Source organism: Nanorana parkeri, unplaced genomic scaffold, assembly GCF_000935625.1.
Source record: "Nanorana parkeri isolate BGI_ZX_2015 unplaced genomic scaffold, ASM93562v1 scaffold119, whole genome shotgun sequence".
NCBI lineage: Eukaryota > Metazoa > Chordata > Amphibia > Anura > Dicroglossidae > Nanorana > Nanorana parkeri.
This window is the reverse complement of record NW_017306387.1, coordinates 938,719-961,149: the sequence shown is the minus strand read 5'-3', so window position 1 is coordinate 961,149 and position 22,431 is coordinate 938,719. Positions and strand designations below refer to the sequence as shown.

Here is a 22,431-nt window from a genome sequence, read left to right as displayed (position 1 = left end):
AGACTATATAAATGAGTAAAATAAATCAGCAGAACTGTAGGAGGAGGGGTGTAATGACTCTCCGTAGCTCCAGTAACATGCAGTCATATCCTCTACAGACCTCTGACTGGTGGACTGTACAGTCCAATAATAGCAATGCATAAAAGGCAGACAGCATGTTGCTTCCTATAGCACATCTTTGTTTAACTGCCCCAGTAATAATCACATAACAGAGACAAAATGGTTGGAAACTATATACCAGTTTGTCATCCTTTATGTCTGCCCATGATCTCTACATCTCGGTCTATGGGACTTTCTAATGTGCAGCAGGATTCTCTGCCTCAGGTAGGGCTCAAGTAGACAGGTGAGGTTTTCCTGCATTTGAAGCCCACATTAAGTGCATTCTCATTTACCTCAATGTTGAAGTGTGGATGACAGTTCTAAGGCTACATATGATCTGCTTTGCTTTAGGTTACACTACAAGTGATGCAGCAGGCCCATGGAGATGCATTTTCATTGTAGGCATTGCTGATCAAACAGAGCCTATTGCTTAAATTTTACCTTAAAACGCCTGCATCTGAGCAGCACTGCATTTGAATGCAAGAGGCAGCGTTTGACTGCAACGTCCGTAAACAAACCCTAATGTCACTGCAGTCTGTAAAGAGTTTGGAGTTTAAATTACACCCTTTATTGGCTAACTTAGGTACGTAAAGATGCAAGCTTTTGGGATGCCATAGATCCCTTTTGAGGGAAGGTATCTAAGGAATCCCAAAAACTTTCATTGTTAATAACTTAAATTAGCCAAGAAAGGGTATCACTTAAACTCTAAACATTCTGCACTAATCAATGGCTGACATGGTACAATCATCTTCCCCTACTACAATTTGTGCATAGTCTGTCTGCCTTCACCACTGCTCCAAAATTATTATGTAATTGCCTCATTAGGAAGAGCAAAGAGTGGTCACGATGGAAGCAAGCAGTGTTTTAAGGGACAGGGTTACCAGGTGGGCCCATTCCTGACCAAGGCCCCCTGAATTAATATGTTCCTGGAACATCCATTATTCAATGTTATCTAACTAAAAAATAAAAAGCCCCCACTTGCTGAATGTTAAATGTAATTAATGAGAAAATCATAAGTTTTAAATGCAAATAAAGGTATGTTATTAAATAAATTGAAGAGATAAGATATAATAAGAAATGATTAGGGTAACAACCCAGGTCTAGACAAATCCCAGGAGCCAGATAGCCAATACTACTTAAAATTAGAGCGGCTTTAGGTCTTAATTTATTATACATTTCCACTTTAGTCTCCTTTCCAGAAGCGCGGATTATCTATTTCTTACTTAAAAAATATTGCTGGCACCCAACATTTGAGGTTTTTGTTAATGGAACTGGCTCCTAAAACTAAGCCTGCTGGCTCCTGGTTTGGACACACTGGCTCCTGCATTCCATAATAAATTTGTCCACCCCTACCCCATCATATCACAGGGATGCATGATGACTGTACCTTACTGTAGCGCTATCTTAACAAAAGTCTACTGCACATGTTAAACCAACTACGTATTCTCCCTGTGCATGAGATTTTATCTCGGCAGTTGTTGAGCAGGGAAGAGGACTGACTGCAATGAAATGCAGTGGGATAGGCATGCATGCATAAAACATTTTCGTTTTGAAGGGAACGTTTATTTTTAATTTTAGGATAGTAACACATCAATAAGATTATTTACATCAAGCTGAGCTCGTTCACAAGTATCTATCTATACAAGTATCTATAAGGGGGGGAAAAAAAACACATTCACAAGAGGTGCATTGAAAAAAAACAAAAAAAAAACAGTTTATAAGAGTTCTTATAAATGGATTTAGATCTCTATGTGCAAGGAACTCTTAAATGAATGCTAATATTAGATTGCTGAAAATATCTCAGTTTCCTGTGGCAACAGTAAATGCAAAGCCTATGCTTCAATTACAGGAGACCTAAATTTATCCTTCCACTATTTAATTTATTCTGTTTCCCCCACACCTACTCACGCTTTTGTGCAAGAATCATGCAACGTTCAAGGCTATAAATAGTGCACAGGTCTTGGTTCTCAATGAACCATGTGAAAAGCAATGACAGAAATTAGGCAGAAACAATGTCATTTTGTGCTGAAATGGACAAAACGCCAAGAAGGGCAATCAATTTTTAGAAAGCATTCCAGTGAAGGCTTAGCATTGACATTTTTTTTTCTTAGGGCTGACTAGGAGGAAATAATGCAGCCATTTTGTATCTCCCCATGGCTGTATGCGTTTCCTCACAGTGCTCTGCTTTCCATTCACAATCCACTTTCTATTGGTAGATTAACTGACTTCTGATCAAACTTACCCTATAATGTATCTATAGGACTGTGATGTAGACATTTGACCAGCCATTCATAACCAGGGTTGAGTGGAACCATTGGGGGTCCTCCAGAGGTTGCTTGGGGTTCCTTGAGCAGTCAGCAGTCTACTTTCTCCTCTTATCAGCATGCTTCTTGTCAGCACATGAACTGATTGTCTTCTAGGGCTGCTTCTTCCACTGACAATCCAGCCTCGCTGGGCAGGGAGTGCAAGAGGCTAATACCAGGTCAGATTCAGGTACTTGCACTGCTTGCATTATTAATTTAATGATGTATTAATGATCACCGAGCTGCATTCATTTGTGTCTTTTTCATCGGCCTAGAGTTCAGCTTTAAATAGATTATTAAACTGTTATAAAAAAACTTTTGGATCCTACTTTTTGCACTGTTGCAATCTTTTTGTGATGTATAACCTGACCACTTTTAAAATCTATACAAATTCCAGCGGCGTCTTAATCTTTGCTGACTCTACGAAGCACACACAGCACATACGCCAGCTCTTCCAATAAAAGAAATTACAATTAAAGACATAAATTCTTCCTACCAGTTTAATATTTAGTCTAGCAGCATCTGTAATATTACTAATTGAAAACATACCTCAACGATACGCAGCAGTGACAGGCTTTGGGAAAGTGGCCATCAGGGGCCGAGCCACATAGAAGCACACCAGACTATGCTGATGTCATTTATCTCCCAGGAAATGTAGCCAAAGGTCAGTGCGTTTGTCCTGACATACTTCAGTAACTGACTGCGATTTCAAAGACTTTCAAGCAATTACATAAAAAACAACATTAGGGCCTCGATTATTCAAAATAAGACAAAAAAAGCATATTAGGAGAGGTTGACAAAGAATTGGTCACCATCATTCCAGCGCAATCGTTTTTAAGGACGTGTGTCCTTTAAAATAAGTAACACCATTTTTTTCCCCATGAACATTGAACTTTTTCTCAACAATTTAGGCTGCTTCATGTTTGCTTGTGATTTACAATAGCAATTGTACTTTTTCCCACAAAGATTTCAATCATGCCTGGGGGTGCATTTGGATTAGGCTCAAGTCCTTTAGTGTAGATGATTTACCTCAGTTGTGCATGATTTATTGCAGCCACCGTATTGTTTTCAAAAATTAGGGACATAAATTTATTTTAAAATGTTTTGCAACAATGTACTCAGCATGACTCTTTGTAAAGCTCGAACCTTAAAGCGAACCTATCAGTAACTTTACAAGTCTGCAGGAATAAATTCCTGGTGTGACACAATATACCAGGGGTTGGCAACATACAGCATGCGTGCCAAAGCTGGCATGCGTACTGCTGTGAGGTGGCATGCGAGACCCGTCGGGATCCTGCAGTTTTAACTTGAGGACAGCAGGCCCTGGGGCATAGATACAGGGACGACCCATAACTCCCCCTCCCAGACCACCTGAGGCAAAGTGTTTCTGGGCTGGAACACTTTGCTTACTGCACTTGTTTTCCCTCAGTCAGGTGGAGTGATCTCCTGTTTGACAATTAAAATGACAGTTCCAGGAGCAGACATCTCAACTCTCCCGGAAGCTCCGGGAGTCTCCCGGCCGCCCGGGAGAGAAACATTTTCTCCCGGAAAGGTTTAATCTGCTCTATCAAGCAGATTAAACCTTTCCCTGCGATCGTTTTTTTTCCTCTTTTCTGACATCGGGAGCCGCGGCCCGACCGTCAGTCAGAAAAGAAAAAAAAAGGCATACGATTGCATAGCTAGATTCCTATTGGCTATTGCACTTTGCAATAGCCAATAGCAAACTAGCTAATGCACCCGCCCACTGCTGCTGTCAATCAGCAGAGGGGGACCTGAATTTTTCTATCAGGTCCTCTTCTGCTGATTGAAAGCAGCAGTGGGCGGGTGCATTACCTAGTTTCCTATTGGCTATTGCAAAGTGCAATAGCCAATAGGAATCTAGCTATGCAATCGTATGCCTTTTTTTTTTTTTTTTCTGACGACTGCAACTGTCAGAATACAAAAAAAAGAAAGCCTGCAGATAGCAAAGAAGCTATTGCTTCCTGTGCTATCTGCCATCATTTCAGGGGGGTGCTCTCTCCCAGCCCCCCCTAACCTCTCCTCTGTGGATGGGGGGGGAGCACCTCCCGTAAATGAGAAGGACACCTCCCTGAAAGTGCTTCTTTCAGGTTGGGATCCCTGCAGGAGGGTGGCTGGGGTTATTATTGGAGTCACTGACACCATTATTACCGTATTTGCCGGCGTAAAAGACGACTTAAAAACATCCCCTGAAAATCAGGGGTCGTCTTATACGCCGGGTATACAATCTAATCTGGATAGATGTGGTAATACTGTACGTACGGTAGCTTCGGCTACATACAGTATACCGCGCTGAGCCAATCACGGCGAGCGATGTACACAACCTCTGCCAATCCGAGCAGGCTTTGTATTCATTAATAGAATACATCGCTTGCCGTGATTGGCTCCGTGCGGTATACTGTATGTAGCCAAAGCTACCGTACATACAGTATTACCGCACATCCAGCGGGCTGACAGATTAGTGGGTGCATTTAAACATTATTTTGGGCTATACTCGTCTTATACGGCGAGTATAGCCCAAAACCTATGTTTAAACTGTAAAATTAGGGGGTCGTCTTATACGCCCAGTCCCCTTTATATGCTGGCAAATACGGTATTACAATCACTGGTAACAATGTTGAGGTTATTATTGCAGTCACTGACACCAATGTTGGAGGTTATCGCAGTCACTGACACCAATGTTAGGGGGTTATTATTGCAGTTACTGACACCAATACCGGAGGTTATAAACTTTAAACTTAAAAGAATAACCTTGTTGTTCTTGTATCACTATTATTCTGGTTACAATTTGCCTACTAATTATTGCTTTTCCTGAGAGATTGAAGTAGACATTTTGTTTTCTACAGTATATCTGGCACTTTCTATTTCTTACAAGCATATTTCAGCACATGAGGCTCAAACGTTTGCTTACAATTGTATATTGACTGTGTCATCCATGGGCCAGGAAATCAATGCTGGACCTGGATATGGCAAAGACTGTGGTAACCTTGTTGAAAAAAGGAAGTTAATGTCTTGGTCAGGAGAGTACTGTGATTTCTGTGAGATGTAATAATAAAGTATTAAACTTACACATTACTGCACTTACATGCCGTTAAAATGATATAACTTCCTTGAAGCCAGGCTTGCTATAAACGGTGTTACAGGTTTAGTCCCATACATGTTTTAATCCAAATCTGTGTTAACCAAGTTATTATGTTATGTTTTATCTTGTGATCGTAGGATTCTAACTAGTTAGAGGCCTCATATTCACATTCATCAAAAATTGAGGTGTTGGACTGTTGGGCAAAGATGAATGCTCCCTGATGTTTAACACACTTAAAAGGTCCATCAAAGGCATTGCTTTGCACTTTTTAACAATGAATGTGACCTACGGCTTCTGATCCTCTTTAATGCAGCAGCTCCATTTGGTTTATTATCTGGAGGATTGGAAGACAGAGCATGAAAGCATTTCAGCAGCTATGGTATGGCCATACACTGAGGCTGTCCAGCTCTTCACTCACATTTTCGCTCTTCACTATAATCTCACTTTTGGGTTAAAGTACAATAATAGGAATATGACCACCCTGGTATTTAGTTGAGATTGGAGATTATAGTAAAGGAGACTGGAGACAGTTAATAAGCTCAAAGTGAACACTGCAATACAAGGCACAAACATTCCCCATTCAACCCTGCTATTGAATAGATGATAAGTTAATATCTACCACACTTTATAAAAAGGGGACAAAAGGAAGAGACTGACCATAGGGAATTGCACGGACCGCTTCCATTATGGCACTGATTATAAGGTATGCTAAAGGACAGCTCCCAATGTGGCACTGATCATAGGGAATGGTGAGGACAGCTCCCAATGTGGCACCGATCATAGGACATTGTGGCACTGATCATGGGGAAAAGTGAGGATAGCTGCCAATGTTGCACTGATCATATGGAATTGTGAGGATAATTCCCGATGTTTAACTGATCATAGGAATTGTAAGAGTAGCTCACAATGAATTACTGACCATAGGGAATTGTAAGAATAGCTCCCAATGTGCCACTCCTCATAGGGAAATGTAATGATAGCTCTCAATGTGGCACTGCTCATAGTGAATTGTGAAAATAGCTCCCAATGGTGCATTGATCATAGGGAATTGTGAGAATAGCTCCCAATGTGGCACTGCTCATAGGAAATTGTGAGAATAGTTCCCAATGTGGCATTGATCATAGGAAATTGTGAGAATAGCTCCCTATGTGGCACTGCTCATACAAAATTGTAAGGACAGTTTCAAGATGGCACTGATCATATTGAACAGGCAGCTCCTAGGACGGCATTCATTATAGAACATTAACAGCAAACTAAAAACAATGCAAACCATTTCAAATGGAAAGTTCATTAGCAAATGGAAAGTAAATTAGCACAAATTAAACATAACGATCAACAGTGTGCCTTTAAAAACCAGTTAAAACCTGCTACTGGAAGCATAAAAATGGCAAGCGACATCTTGCTCTAGAAAACATTAGCACAGAGACAAAGGCGGCATTGTTTTTGTGTGCTCTCCACCGATAAGACACTGACACAACCCGGGCCATATCCTTTGTTTAGACAGGGTTAACTGAAACGCAGCTGTACAGTGTAGCTTGTTTTGCTTAGAGAGAAGAATTTCCACTGCTTGATCTGCAAGGCCTCTGCTAAGCAACTCTTTCAGCTTCCTTCCATCTCACAAATGAAATTTCCTGTGTTAAAATTCCTGCTATTAAGCCAACCTACATGGAGTAGAATCTGCCACGCTCTGTGTTTCTTGTACATAAGTAAAATGCAGAAGGTCAATATATTTTGCCTGCAGCTAATCCACAGTGATGTAAATATCTCGCTCATACACAATTTCAATAAACATGTAAATACAACTGTCCCATAGCTTCAATGTCCTTCGTACATTACTGAAAATAAGATTGTTTGCTCTTTCTCTGCCCTGATGCACTGAGATTTCAACAAGTTGCTTCAGACTGAAACACACAGAACAGCTTTTTTAGGCCCACTTCATGCCTGGTGTGTTGCCGCATACGTTATTTTGTACATTATTGTGCGTCACATTAAGGCAGTCTGTTCATTATGGATGGGCCCAACATCTGTGGATTATGATTCTTTGAAAACACATGTTTGTGTTGAGGTGTATTGCATTTAAAATGAGAGGCACTGCAAAACTGGATTGTGCGTTAAGGCAATATGAAGTAGAGCAGGCGATTTTGCAACACATTGCTATGAAATCAGCTTTACACAGGTAGGCCCCGTTCACCAGGGCGGTTCGGCCGCACAGATCCGCCGACATTTACAATCCCATACATTGCTATGGGGACCTTCATGCGACTCCGCGCGATCCAAACCGCCTCCCACCCGAATTGCTCCTTGACCCTTTTTTGCCGCGCTTTCCATACTGCTTTCAGAGCTGAAATGAAATAACACCCAAAACCGCCCTTTTAAAATCCGCACGGAAACCGTGCTGATCCGCAAGCACCCTGGTGTGAACGGAGCCTTAGTATTGTATTTTGTATTTTGCCCCAAATGTCATCCTGACTGCAGTACCCAACATGACCTACTTCATAAAGTAAAAACACTCTGCTCCTGAATGTTTCTCAGTGACCATTTGCAAATAGAAAGATAGAAAGTTCAGGAGTAGAGTAACCAGTACCTTATGGAGTGGGTCATGTTGGATGGGCTGCACAAGAACCCAGCCAGTCAGGGACACTGGCAGCCAACTGCTAAAGCCAGTGTGGATAAAGTCATTCTAAATCCAGGAGGCGGCCTTTCCAATCTAGAAGTCAATGTGCAATCTTCTGAAGCCAGGGATCACATCCCTGTGCTAAAAGCAGTAGAACATGCTCAAGATAATTGGAAATGTCACCTCATTGCCTGATTTTGTGATAGCACAAAACGTCTCCAGTAATATGAACTCCATTCAGGTTCCAACCCTTCCCCCATTTTTACTGCAAAGTGAGGGGAATACCCCTAAATTGGACATAGACTACCAATAAAAACTCAACAGTTGTTCTATCACTTTTTCTCACTCTGTTCAAAACAAAAAAACATTTTGGGTGGAGCTTAACCACAGCTAACATGCCTATCATCCTCTTACTTTAGCACTGTATCCCCTTTCTTCTAAGAAAAGCAATTAACCCACACACTTGTGTAAAGTGATAGTGGGAGTACATGGACATGACTAGTTACATCCCCCTCTCCCCCACAAGCAGAGGCCTGGTTACATCCCTCTCTCCCCCACAAGCAGAGGCCTGGTTAAGTTCCCCTCTTCCCTACAAGCAGAGGCCTAGCTACATTCCTCTCTTCCCCATGAGCAGAGGCCTGGTTATATCCCTCTTTCTCTGCTGAGCAAAGGCCTGGTTGTATCCCCCACGAGCAGAGGCCTGGTTACATTTCCCTATCCCCCATGAGCAAAGGCCTGGTTACATCCTCTTCTCCCCCATGAGCAGAAGCTTGGTTACATCCTCCTCTCCTTCATGCTCAGAGGTCTGGTTACATCCTCCTCTTTCCTATGCCTAAATCCTGCTCTCCCCTACAAGCAGTGGCCTGGTTACATCCTCCTTTCCCCAACGAGCAGTGGCCTGGTCCCATCCTCTTCTACCTCACGAGCAGAGGCCTGGTCACATCCTCCTATACACCACAGGTAAAGGCCTGGTCACATCCACCTCTTTTCTGAAATCAAAGGCCTTGGGTACAATAACCTCTGCTACCCCCGATCCTACACCACTAACTAAGAGCCAAAATACTTAATGTGATACATTTTCAGAGTACAGAAACAAACTGGCATGAGAACAAACTGCATTATTGGCTATAATATGTAGTCTTTTCAATATATAAAACACCAGGTCAAAGCATTCCAGTACGAAAAAAAGCCTTTACATCAAAAGACAATTTCTGAAGACTATTTATAACCACGTTTACTTCTCAATGGGGCTTCTGAGAGGGAGGGGGAAGAAATAATACTATACATACAAGACACAGAGCACCACAGTTTGTTTTGCATGTTACACAAGCGTGATACTTTTCACACAATGTCAGCTGTACAGAGAATGCTAATGTCAATCTCCAATCAAATATCTCCACAGGGTAGAAAGCTCCCCTGGCTTTTAAGGAATAAAGAAACAGACGGCATGCTAAAAAGACTTTCGCCTCACACTGGCTTCATGTCCATGAGCATTAGGATACAGGCAACAGCAAGTGCCCCTAAAAACACCAAAGAACACCCGTTGCTTTTCTATCAATAGTCATGCTTTCTACTATGTAAAAACTTTCAATATGAAGCCATTATTACCCTGTATTACCACATAGCTAAGATCCTAAAGAAGACCTTCTGTGAAAATGGAAGGTCCACTTTAATGGCAGTCTCCCATTCGCAAACAAATCCCTCAAAAATAAAGCCGACACAAAAAAAAAGCTAAAAAATATACTTACCATATAACCCATATTACCACATAAATATAGCCCCCGTTTCCTCAATTGCCTCCGGGAAGGCAGGACACTCAAAATTCCATGTGAATGCAATCGAGCTCACTGCAGGAGTACATTTTTGCAGGATTTCAAACACACAGCATGGGAAGCATGGCATTTTTTTAACCTAATTTTTTGAGGGGGGAGGTGGATTGGTTTGTATGTTCCCTATAGCAGGAAGAAATGATTGAGGGCCCCTTTCCCACGGGATGATCAGGAGGGGATCTGTGCAGGGATCCCCTCCTGATTGGAGCAGTACAGATCAGATGTCACCATGTTGACATCCGTGTCTGTTCAGTTTTTTCCTACTCTTGTGATGGAGGAAAAAGCTGAAATGACCGGACCGCATGTTGGTCTATAGGGAATCGGATGTGTGTCCTTTTAAATCAGGTTACCCCCTGATCCAGTCCGTCAAAGCAGAACTCTGATCCGTTTGTTTTTCTGGATCTGGCCGAAGTCGGGGTTAACCAGGGGGGAAAACAAACGCCCGTCCGTTGAGACCTGGCTCCCTGCAGATTAGCATTGGGCATCCAATCAGATCCGCCTGAAAAACTGACAGTTGGACGCCCATATGAAAGGGGACTAAAATAACACTGGGGGACATGAAGCCTTTGGGTTAGTTCATATGAGAATGGTTTTCCTCTGCATGTAAATCCACATTAAATAAAGGAAAGGGAAAAAAAAAAAAGGTGTTTTTGCTCCTATATAGTTTTTATACAGTGATAAGCAGGTTTCCTTAACATTTTTATGAATGCATTTAAAATGCTTAACATGTTTCCCAGCATTTTAAAAGGATCATTAGTCTTTTGGAGGGCCTATTTACACCTATGTGCATGCATTGCCACGCACAGTAATGCACGCATACAGGTGTAAATGGATTCTTATAGTTTCCCATTAAAAGAACTCTAAGCTGCAGTACATATACTGTGTGTAAACCGGCGACATAGGAAAGAATGGGATTTGTACTTCAAATGTACATTTATGCAGTAAAATTCATGTATTTTACTGCAGCAAAATGGACAAGCATGAACCCCTAAATGTTTTTTAGCAGATTAGTGTATCTCAAAGTAAAACTAAACTTTTTGGTTTTCTTTTCAGTGCTGGGTAGAGTGGGGAAAGGTTAGCGCCTTTCTCAGGTGCTGTCTGTGTCCCTGTTGGGGAGATTCTGCCTTTTTATACTTTTCACTGAAACCGGAAATAGGCATTAATCTTATAATAGGAACATGTGTTGCAGTGACCATTATCTAAGAGGGAATTTCCCTTTCTTTAAAGAGATTTCCTTTCACTTCCTGTTTTGTCTCTGAGACAAAGATAAAAGAAATTTCCCCAATGGGAGAGAGAGGACAAGACAAAAGAAAAAAGACTGACAGAGGTTATGACCATTCCATACGCTATACAAAACTAGAAAACCCGTTTTACTATAGATACACTAGTGTTTTAAGAAATCTTGTTTCTCTTTATCAGTTGTAATTATTAGGGATGCACCGATACTAGTATCGGTTCCGATGCAGAGTATTTGGGCGAGTATTCGGCCAAATGCTCTGATACCTAGCACGATTCTTCTGGTATCAGGAAGCCGGCAGCGAGTCATTACACCTTATGATGAGGTAGCATGGAGCCGGCTTCCCGGCCAATCAAGAAGCCGTTAATGGATTAATATAAATTGTTAATTTCAAAGATAGGTCCACCATCATATGTTCTAATATGTGTGTCATGAAAAACAATCAATCAAAATAAGTGTGTATAGAATTGTGTCCGTGTGCAAAACAGGTAACAGCATTATGCAGAGAAACATTAGTCATCTACAATGTGCCATTAATTTAATATTACACTCATGTGCAAAGTACTGTACAGGAAAGTACTGTGTAAATTTAATTCTCATGTAACCTAGCCTTTAGGAGTTGAGCTTCATATAACCGCACAATGAAACAGATGTCATAGCCTTTGGCCCCACAGTGACATCAATTCAACTTGGAGAAGATGGAGTTGGACAGAGAACACCAATCTTTAGCTTCTTCTCTATTCAGATATAGTAAAATAATAGCTGGAACTGCCTGTCCAGACAATATAATAGAGGTCTAAACTAGCTATATAAGCCACATTCTTCTAAAGATGGCTCAGCTCACAAGATGGCTGCCAGTGCTCCGCAGCCTAGCACTGGAGAGCATCCATGTAGTCCTGTTGTTGGCTTACCCAAACTCATTTAGTGTTTGGACTTTCAGGCAGACAAATGAACATATTTTATCAATAGACTGATATCATAAGGAATGCTGGGAGGATATATGGCGGGTACATTCAGAAGAGTCAAATAATCAAACAGCAGGAGTTGCAGGAAGGACTTGCTGCGATTCCTTAAGTTGAGTTGTCAAATTCAACACTCTCTACTAAACTACTATCACCACCATGTTGATAAATGTTGAACACATTTAATCAAAGACTGGCTGGTTACTGTCAAATAGGGATTCTAGTTTAGCAAAAATCCAGATTTAGGGACTGAAGGTTTAATAATTAATGACAGAGCATTTGTGACTTCTGAAATTTTAGTTAGCACTACGATAGGCTGTAACTTTTTCTCTTCATTTAATGATCGCTTAGAAGTCAGCCCAGCTGCAGCTGTGAAATCTTGGACTAAGACATGGTATGGGCCATAGGAGGCACTGAGCCTGTTGGAGTGTGCATATGGACTCTACCGGATTGGACACGGCACCTATCCAGTCAGAAGTCCCCTCTGTATAACCCCCATGAGCTCTATTACAACATAAAAAACACTCTGTGTGTGGGTTGGATGAATCAATGAGAGATCATTTTAATGTCAAAGGGATTAGCTAAATGCAGGAAGCCGCAGCAAGCCAGTTTCACTCACTTATCAAAATGTAATCATATGCTAATCATTAATGGTTTAATCCTTTTTGAATGGGCTTTAACAGCAACCGACTCCTTACTTAACATCGAAGTAACATATGTTGTGACCAATATTGTTTTCATTAGCCTCCGGCCGAGCAAGGTAATCAAAATCCCCTAATTCTAAAGTTACCTACCTTCGATAATTGGGCATCCCCTGCCAATGCTAAGCATCTAGCAAGTACAAAGGATTTGACTGGACATACACTTGAAGCCAATTTTAAACTCTATACCATAACTGATCTGGAAGCATGCATCTGTACAACAGCAAATGAGAGGCGGAGTAGAATTATGTTTCAAATCCAAGATTAGTCTATTAAAACAAAGCAGGAATTGAAAGCAAGAATAAAACTTACTAGCTGTACCAAAATTCAACTTAGCTGTTATTTTCACACGAATGTAAACAGCTGTGTGGGAACAGAGAAGAATCCAAAACTGAAACTGCTTCCAGCACAAAGATTCACAGGCCATTTATCCAGTGAATTACATAGAACAAAGCCAAAAGTTCAACTGGAATTATTACTCTGACCAAAGAAAAAAAGCCTATAATTGTTCTAAGAAGTGAACGGGGTCATATTCCTGGAACTTGAGTCACCTTTCTGGGAAAAGAAGAATTTTGCCCTAGAACTCTGGAGATCCAGGGACTTCCAAGTCTAGGTATGGGGAATCTTATTTTTCCACTATACCATCCAATGACAAGAAAACAGGACTTCAGCAGATCATCTATGAAATTACCTGGATCCTGGAACAATTCATTAATTGGTTCAAATGCAGAGCAGCCAAGATTGTAAAGTTTTTTACACGATTAAAGTTACCTGCCCTGTGGCATATATAGCCACATCACATGTACTTCGATATGCACACACTCAGGCTGACTCATCTGCTCATGTTAAAAAGGTCAGTCCTTCCAAATTTGACATTTCTGTTTTTAATAAAAACACCATTGATCTGAAACACCCAGTGGTTTTTGTTTTTTTATTTCTGAAGAACTCTGGAGGATTTACAAAAGGCACTTACATAACCAGGTGGAAGACAGTTAATATAGTGGTGTACCGTCTCCACCCCCAGCCTGCTGACTGGACAGTGAAAGAGCAGCAAACTAATAAGGTCAACCTTCTGTTCACTTTAGCCACTACTAATATCAGCATGTTCCATAGAAAACATATTTGCATGTAGCTCCCCTAACTAGCCCCCAGTCCTGTTCCTCCCTCTCCAAGTCTGGGTGCTGTTCTATAGAGGATTACAAGAGGCTAATGCAAAGTTAAGCTCAGGTACTCACATTAGTAGTATTAAAAATACATTTATTAATACAGAATTTATCAATACCTATACACCCCAAAAGCCGAATACCCAAGGGATAAAATAATCCAGAAAGTTATTACACTGTCCTCCCTCTACCAAAAACTGAAATACAAGTTCTAGGAGGGCTGACCCTTAAAACTTGATACCTTCTTATTGCTACAGATTATAAAAATATTGGGTATGGGATTGGCCTATGTGATATGTGTACTGATAAGAGTTACCCTTACAGACCTAAAGATCTCCATGTCTGAGAATTCAATGAATGAAAACAGTGAAGAGCCAATGAATGATCCCTGCTCTATTATAGTATATCTTGATAACTAATTCAACTAGCTAAGACTTTTACATAGTAAAAGAAAATAAACTAAAACACTGTATTATAAACAACTGCCATGTTTTGTAATAAAATACCCATTTTTACTTTTTGTATCCTTTGTTGCATCTCAGTGCAGCCGGTCGTCCACAGCCTGTTTCAACCACTTCCTGTCTATATGCACTCATTGTAGCGATGACTTCATGGCACTTCTTGGGGTGGGTTTCCTGAGAGCGACAACTAAAACAGGAAGTGCCTGAACAAGAACCTTCATAGAAGAATCACCCGGTATTCTTTTAAAGTGACACTAAACTTGTGAGTTAAATCTTAAAATGCATTCAAGTATGCTATTAACAAAAAGGTATCTTATTTGTGCATCACTCAGCTGTAATCCTCACATCATCTCTGAATTGGTGCTGACACTGTCCTTCCTTCTGGAGGGTGGCTACTTTTGTTCCCCATGGTCCCTATGTTTGTTGTAAAGTAGTCACTGGTTCAAGCTCACTCCCATGATGGACTACAATCTCAATACAAATTAGTAAACTAAACATGAAATTGTTGTCCATCACAGGAGCGAGCTTGGCGAGGTGACTACTTTACAACAAACATAGGGACCATGGGGAACAAAAGTAGCCACCCTCCAGAAGGAAGACAGTGTCAACACCATTTCAGAGATGATTTGAGGACCTACAGCCGAGTGATACACAAATAAGATACATTCAAGTACCTTAACTATTAACCAAAATGTATTTTTAAGATGCAATTCCTGAGTTTAATGAAAGCCATTGTTAGAGCTTACATGCGATTATAGTGACTGGATTTACATATTGGGACAGCTAGGTCACCTGCAAACTGTGATATGACAGTGAACAGCAACAGACTGCTACATTTTAAGCTTTCTCCTGTCAGCATGTTCCTTGACTGCACATGGCCATGTATGACACCTGACTAGCTAACAACGCTGCTCCTCCCTCTCACAGTCTAAAAATTTCTATACAGGGGAATAACATAGGTTAAAATCATGTCAAATTCAAGTATCTATACCAGTTACAATTGACAATGCATTAATACCTGCATTAGCTGATGGTCTGGAGTTTAGCTTTACAAATAATTCAAACAAGCTAAATAACTGGACCAAAGAAATACTAATAAAAAGACATAAGGAAGGCAAGCAAGGAAGCCCAAGCATAAAATACAATTAGAAATGAGATATTACAACTCAATTCTGATGAAGTTTATTTATAACAATCATGAAAGTTCCCAGACATTCCTAGTAGTTTCTAAACTTTCCCCAAACCTGCATGCATTGGAATATTGTGAAATAATGGAAGCCGTCACTGGTAAACATGAACCAAGGCTGTTGAAATAAAAACATGCTGTGCAAGCTTGGACCCACTATAGTGGCAGTTCAAAGAAACATGAGAGCGCAACCAACTAGTTTTCATGTGCCCAGGGTAGACTAGAGAATGAAAGCTCCCTCCCCATTGTTTGTTCCAGTGCAACTCATTTATCAAAGTGTCTGAACTGGCTCCATCAGATTCCAACTGTCAGCGATTTGCATCTGATTAGTTTGCCAGCTCTTATTTTAAACAATTTGGGGTATGTGGCCCACTTTTCACAGCTGTTACTATGCACTGCTAAAGATATACACCAGTGTTTTTCCTAGAACGTTTTCTTTCAGTCGGTGGGGATAAAAAAGTAGCCAGAAAAACCCCAAAAGTAGCATAAAATCACCAAGTAACTGAAACACAGATGTTTGTGTCATTTATATTGTCAGTTGAAAAAATGCTTTCTTTGTATATATGTATGTGTGAATGTGTATTATAACTGTGTGCATGTAAAGTGGGAGGCCTTTCAACGTTTTTTAAAAAAAAGTAAATTTTAATTTTTTTTCCTTAATCTTTTGTACATCTTATTACCGTAACATCTTCTGAAGGGATCGAGGAAAAAACCTTTCAAATGGGGACAAATGCAAAAATATCAACCTGACATGTTCTTATCTTTACCCACTGTATCTAAAACTACATTAAAAAAAAAATGTCTGCCCCATGTTAACTTTAAGAAAAAAAAACACACTCTACCTGGTAGACAACAAATACTTTTAAGCAAAGTTCTAACTAGGGGTTAATTGTTTATGCATGCTACACAATAATCATTATGGTTCCCTTATGTCCTCGTTCAAGAAGACGTGTCAGCTTTGACATGGGTGTTACCATGACATTGATGGCACTATATAAATCAAAAATAATAATTTGCTATGGAGTAAATAAGTGACAGAATGCAAAGGAACATTTATTCAGAAAAGTCTTGCCAAGAACGTCAGACCCTTGAAAACTGCAGATGTTCAGGAAGTAAGGTAACAATATACTACACACTGAGAGTTTCAGTGGATAGGATGCAGCACAATAGAGTGAAAATCAGGGCTCATGTAAAATGCACTAATTTTCTAGAAATCCAAATGCATAACCCCAAACCAGGGCAAACATTTGCCAATATTAAATCAAACCAAAACCTGTCATAGTATCATCAGCCGTCATCCTTGGTGTACAGGGGAGCTTCTAAAAAACCACACTTGGGAAAGGCCAAACCAAGGCCACATTCTAGACAGCTCTGCTTGGGAGGCAAGATAGCCATGTGACTTAAAACAATTTGCTAATTTATTGGGAATGAATTAATGGATAACTATTCCTTGATCATATGGTTGTCTAGCTCCCGGTCTGGAAGTTGGTCTTGGTTACTACTTCACCAACTAATACACACCAAAGTGATGTAGGAAATAAAAAAATTAAAAAAACATGTATATTAACCAACCGATGAGTGCAAACGTAAATTAGACTTCTTTGAAGGCCAACCTCACTGAAAACAGGGAATCTAGGGAATGAGTGGAATCATCTTCTGACTTCTTATATCTCTCATATGTTGGTAAGATTGCCTCGAGGTAGCATGATGCTGTTATGGCTCCCACAAGACCTTAATAAAAGTGTCACCTACAGCTTGGCTCTTCAATTACCCATTTATTTGGCATGACAGGAAATCTATCATGGAAGTGTGACACCAAAATTTGGTTTTAAATTGACCACAGTGGTTGGGCAGAACTGATAATTCTTATGGGAATAGCTTGTCAGGGTAGTTTTGTAGAAATTTAAGAAGCCTACATGTGATTCAGCTTACCAGAGTTATACAGAACTAGAATATCTACTCTTGGTACAGTTGACCTTAAATACTCATCCTCAACACCCTAAAACTAGTATACTGAACATATGTTGGGAAATCTGTGCTTCAGTGTCAGGCTTTTCACAAAAATTGTTTGCTTGGTGACAAAATCCCTTTCAAGAGAATTGGGCAAAAATAGACCAGGGCAGCACAGCCAAAAATATAAACACAGGTGCAGTCGCAGAATGAAGATATAAAGGAAGATATAAAGTAAAAGAGAGAGAGACCCATACATATTACTTGTCAATATTATAAATAAAACGAGTTGAGTTTTGTGGACCAGCATGTGTCCCCTCCCTAGATAAACCAATGTAAGGATTTCAGATATTCCAGCAAACCACTCTAACAGGCATATTTTAGAAGCACATGTAAGCTTGCCAAAATCAGCAACATTACTGATCAATAAGACTAAGCTTGTCCAAAGAAATGCCTTTGTATTTTGGATATCACAATCTGACAATGACAAGGTTCTACTGAAATCTAGTTCTAGTTGGCTAAAATCTAAATGAAACCCAACCGCAATCTTTACATATGCTCTACAATAAGCTATCTCCACAAATGAATCCTGGCAGTGTGCCTGGATGACTCGGTCTCATGGTAACACACATGTCCAAGCAGTCACATGTCTGGTCATTAAATAAAACTGGATTTTAACTGGCCAGTGTAACACAGGGCATGTGAAAACCAATTATAGTTTAGAACATGTAAAATGATATCCTATTATACAAAGTTGGTTTCATTAACCAGCTATTGTAATTTACTAAAGAAGTCCACTAAGCAATGTTGGAATAAAGACATTAAAAGGAGAACTATGGGGTTAAGTCTTTTCCCCATAGTTCTCCTTAGGGTAACGGGAGGACACAAACTAGCGTCCTCCCGCCACCCTAGGCTCAGTATACCATGAGCTGTAGCAGCTGCTCACGGTATACTGAGACGCCGCAGCTGAAGCGGATCCCGACAATTGTGCCGGGATCCGCCCAGCTGCGTGACTGACAGCTGGCTCTGTCTATCTAAAGGCAGAGCCAGCTGTACCCGCCCCCTCCCCCGTCCGTTCCGCCAGTCAGCGCTAGCGGGGAGGGGGGAATCCAGCCCCTCCCCTGTCACAGCAGAGAGCCGTGACAGGATCGAGAGGTGAGCGAACGCCGGTATGTGTTCGCTCACCTCCCGATCTACTGAGCCGACCTGTGACAGTCTCATTGTCACAGGTCGTCTAGAACTATGAGGTGAGTGAAAAGCACTCACCTCATAGTTCTCCTTTAAGAGTCATAACATATTGTAACTGCAGTTTCTCAAAAACAACAAACCTTTATGTGAAAAAAGCTTTTGTCTCCAACACATATTGTACATGTGAATTAATCCTCCTACTTGGCATGTCAAAACTGTCAACGGAGGGGAAAGACAATATGATATTCTGCCTGTCTGGTTCAAGAGATGAGTTAACTTGTATACAATATGAACATCATTTGCCTAATAAACAAAATTGTAAAAAGTATTTTTTTATTGCCAGAGATTGGAGGCCAATGATCTCCTTGATGAACTCTGAATCATGGCATTGTCAACCCACTGAAATCTGATAACCCTAGTCCAGCAACATTAAATCCCGACTTATTCACAGGAAAACGTACAGTATACTCCCACCACTATGGCGAAAATAACACCATCTATTATTAATGCCAGAGATTCTCTAGAATCCATTAGCTGTGTCACATGTAAAATTTGTGCTGCCTATGGGTCACAATTATCCTCAAAAGGCAAAGAAAGACAAGTGACCATAGTAGCAGTATGCCTGGCGATCTAATGAACGTCAACAAGACAAATGATTGCTGGCTTCCCCTGTGCCAATTCAGAAAGGTTTTACAGCAAAACTGAAAGAAACATATAAATGCCTCAACTGCAATACAAGCAATTACCAGAAGCAAATTAGACCCATCCCTAAAGGCAAGCCTAAGTCGCTTCTACTTTTAGTTCAAGGCTAGCTGGAAGCCATACAAGCTTGTGTTAATAAACATTTATAAAATGCTCATGATGCACTAAACATTCCCTTCTTTAGTTTTATACACAGTAGATGACCTGGCAAAACACAGCAAGAAAAGGAAAAATAAGATGCCGTGCAAATAAAAACGTTACAAAAAGCTAAATTAGATATTTCCACTTCCTGGCACTTTGGTCAGAGGCCTGAGCTGATGTAAGTGGAATCCACATTGTTTTGGATATACCAGTTGTATTTGGTAACTGGTAGTAAGTGCAAAAAAAAAAAAGCCCACCCACACCTTTAGGACCGACCATAAAAGTGAACTGCCCCCTCATTCAAACCCTAAAAAGCAAACCTGTGTCATGGAAGTATGGATGGTGCTGAAACTAGGCATGCCTGAAAATGTTAGTTTCATGGCTGAATCAAAAGGTTTCAGTACTTTCAAATCCACTGGCCCAGGACCAGTATAAAAGTTGGGAGAATACAAAACTATTGAAATCAATGGATGAGCATAACAGGCAGGTAGCATTTCCTAAACAAGGGATCGCCAATTGTATCTCTCCAATTATGGGTTTCCTTTAATCTAACCACTAAAGCCTAACTCTGAGCTGCTAATACAGTTGGGTTCCCCCTGATCTAGCTGAGGGGAGAAGGAATAAGTTGAAATACTTACCTTCTTCCTCATTCCCCAGTCACCCTTCTCCATTGTGTGAGCCATCCCTCACCATCCTCCCATACAATGCAAGACTGCTGGTCCTGCATTGTACATGAAGACATCAGAGAGCTGCAACTGGCTGAACAGTGAAGGGTAGCAGCTATGGGGGACCGCTCACATGGAGCGGAGGAAGCCTGCGGGAACGAGGAATAAGGTAAGTATTTGTACTTATTCTTTTCTTCTCTAGTCAAATGATCATTCACCCATGCAGTCTTTTCTTCTCTAGTCAAATGATCATTCACCCATGCAGTTTTATTCCTAACACTTTATCTAACCCTGTAACCTAATCTATAACACTAACCCCGGCCCCCTAATCTGAACCCCTAACCCCAATCTAAGCTTTAACACTTGAAGTGACTGTCACTGTTTTTAAAGGCGGAAGAGAAGTCCTCCCTGGAAGCAAACAATACTGGACCTGCCCCGCTGCCTGTGCCACCCAATTCCACTGGGTTAAAGGAGTTACAGAAAAAATGTCAGCATTGGGCACACTTCCAGGTATGTTGGATGCCTAGCCCTGCATTGTGCTCTGAGTTTTCATCCACCGACCCCCTATGTCACTACAGGACAAAGTAATGACAAAGGGGTCGGCAAATAAAGCCACAGCGGGGGACCAACACTCCCGGAAGTGCGAGTCAAGCTGTTAATCTTTCAGCCACTTTTCTCTTCAACTCAGTGGAACTCGTTGGGGCAGGTAATGGAACATGTAAGTATAAATTGCTTGCTTGCAGGGAGGCCCTCATTTTTTAAATGCAGCAAGAGTCCTTTAACCTGACCCTAATCTTATTTCTCTTGCTGGAAAGCATCAGGAGATACTGCACCAGGAAAGGTGTGTCAACAACCTGGGTCCCTGTGCCACAAATAAGCAATGCCAGCTTCTCAACAATATTTTTTTTTTCTTTTAAACAGCTGAACAATTGACCAATATATAGACATCCGATTTTATTAGGTGCCACAGAGAACTATGTACCTTAAAATGATGTGAAAGAAGTCTTTGTGTTGTCCAAAGAGGCTATATGGACCCAAATATTCTAGTTTTCTACTACAAACTAGTAAGAATGGGATTGGTTGTGAGGACAACACAAACATGTCTCCTTTCAGACACGTGACCCCAGGTGCAGTCAACAACCTCAGCTTGAGTAAATTCTCTCAGTCAGGGTGCTAAAACCTGATTGGCCGCTGATTGCTCCTTGGGCAAAAAAAAGTTATCAGACGCCCCAAATCATTACGATGCGTCTGAAGTCCCCACCCCTTAAAAGTCAGTGCCCAGCAGGACATAAACCAGAGAATAATAGGAGAGTCACTTACCCTGATTTCATTCCTTCTGATCTCTACATCACACACAGAATGTCCTTGATGGGCACCACTATAATAACAGCAAAACTGGCACACCGCCACCTGCTCAGCTTCACAGTGGTACAGTCGATAAGCATTGTGTTGTGGACAGCTCCAGGCCCTGACGTCTTCAGCTTCCACTAGGAGGTGCCCTCGAGCAGTGGAGGGCTGCTGTAGGTGGGTCTGCACGTGGGACTGGCAGCAGGGCGCTTCACATCTCAAGCAGATCTTCTGGGCAGGAAGTGGAGGTCCCCTTCGACAGAACACACAGTGCAGGATGGAGGGTGGCTTATCTACATTGAGGCAATTAAATTTTTCCACAATGTTTGTGAGCTTAAGGTTCTTTTCCAAGTTGGGCTTCTGGTTGTAGGCCTGGTTGCACTCCGGGCATCGGACTAGACCAGTCTCTTTTGCCCAGGCCTCGCTGATGCACCCTCTGCAGAAATTGTGCTTGCAAGGAAGCTGTACAGGCTCAATGAAGACATGCAGACAAATGGGACATATCAGCTCCTCTTCAAAGCAGTTTTTCCAATTTTCCGCCATCTCCAACTAGGCCACGTAGGTAACGTAGATCACGTTCTTGGTTTTACGGAACCCAAAACGACAGACTAGGCACCACCAATAAATGTCTTTGTCTTAAAATAGATCTCAATAGCTAAACGGTTAATTATATCTAATCAAAATTATATATTAAATCCTTTAACCCAGATCATTAAAGAGGAAAAAAAAAATTCAGCCAGTGAAAAATGATGAAGTCGTTAACGATACAATCTGTTTATGGGA

At 41.0% G+C, this 22,431-nt stretch overlaps 1 protein-coding gene across 2 annotated transcripts in view; it reads right to left on the bottom strand.

Annotated features, from left to right (window-relative positions):
* The window catches only part of TRIM8 (tripartite motif containing 8), a 74,073-nt gene extending 51,843 nt beyond the window's left edge, over positions 1-22,230 (bottom strand). For both annotated transcript variants that reach the window (XM_018553422.1, XM_018553423.1), the window contains exon 1: positions 21,622-22,230. In XM_018553422.1, the coding sequence (XP_018408924.1) occupies positions 21,622-22,191 (570 nt within the window). In that variant the 5' untranslated portion in view covers positions 22,192-22,230. The remainder of the gene's footprint in view (positions 1-21,621) is intronic.
* Positions 22,231-22,431: the final 201 nt, after the last annotated feature.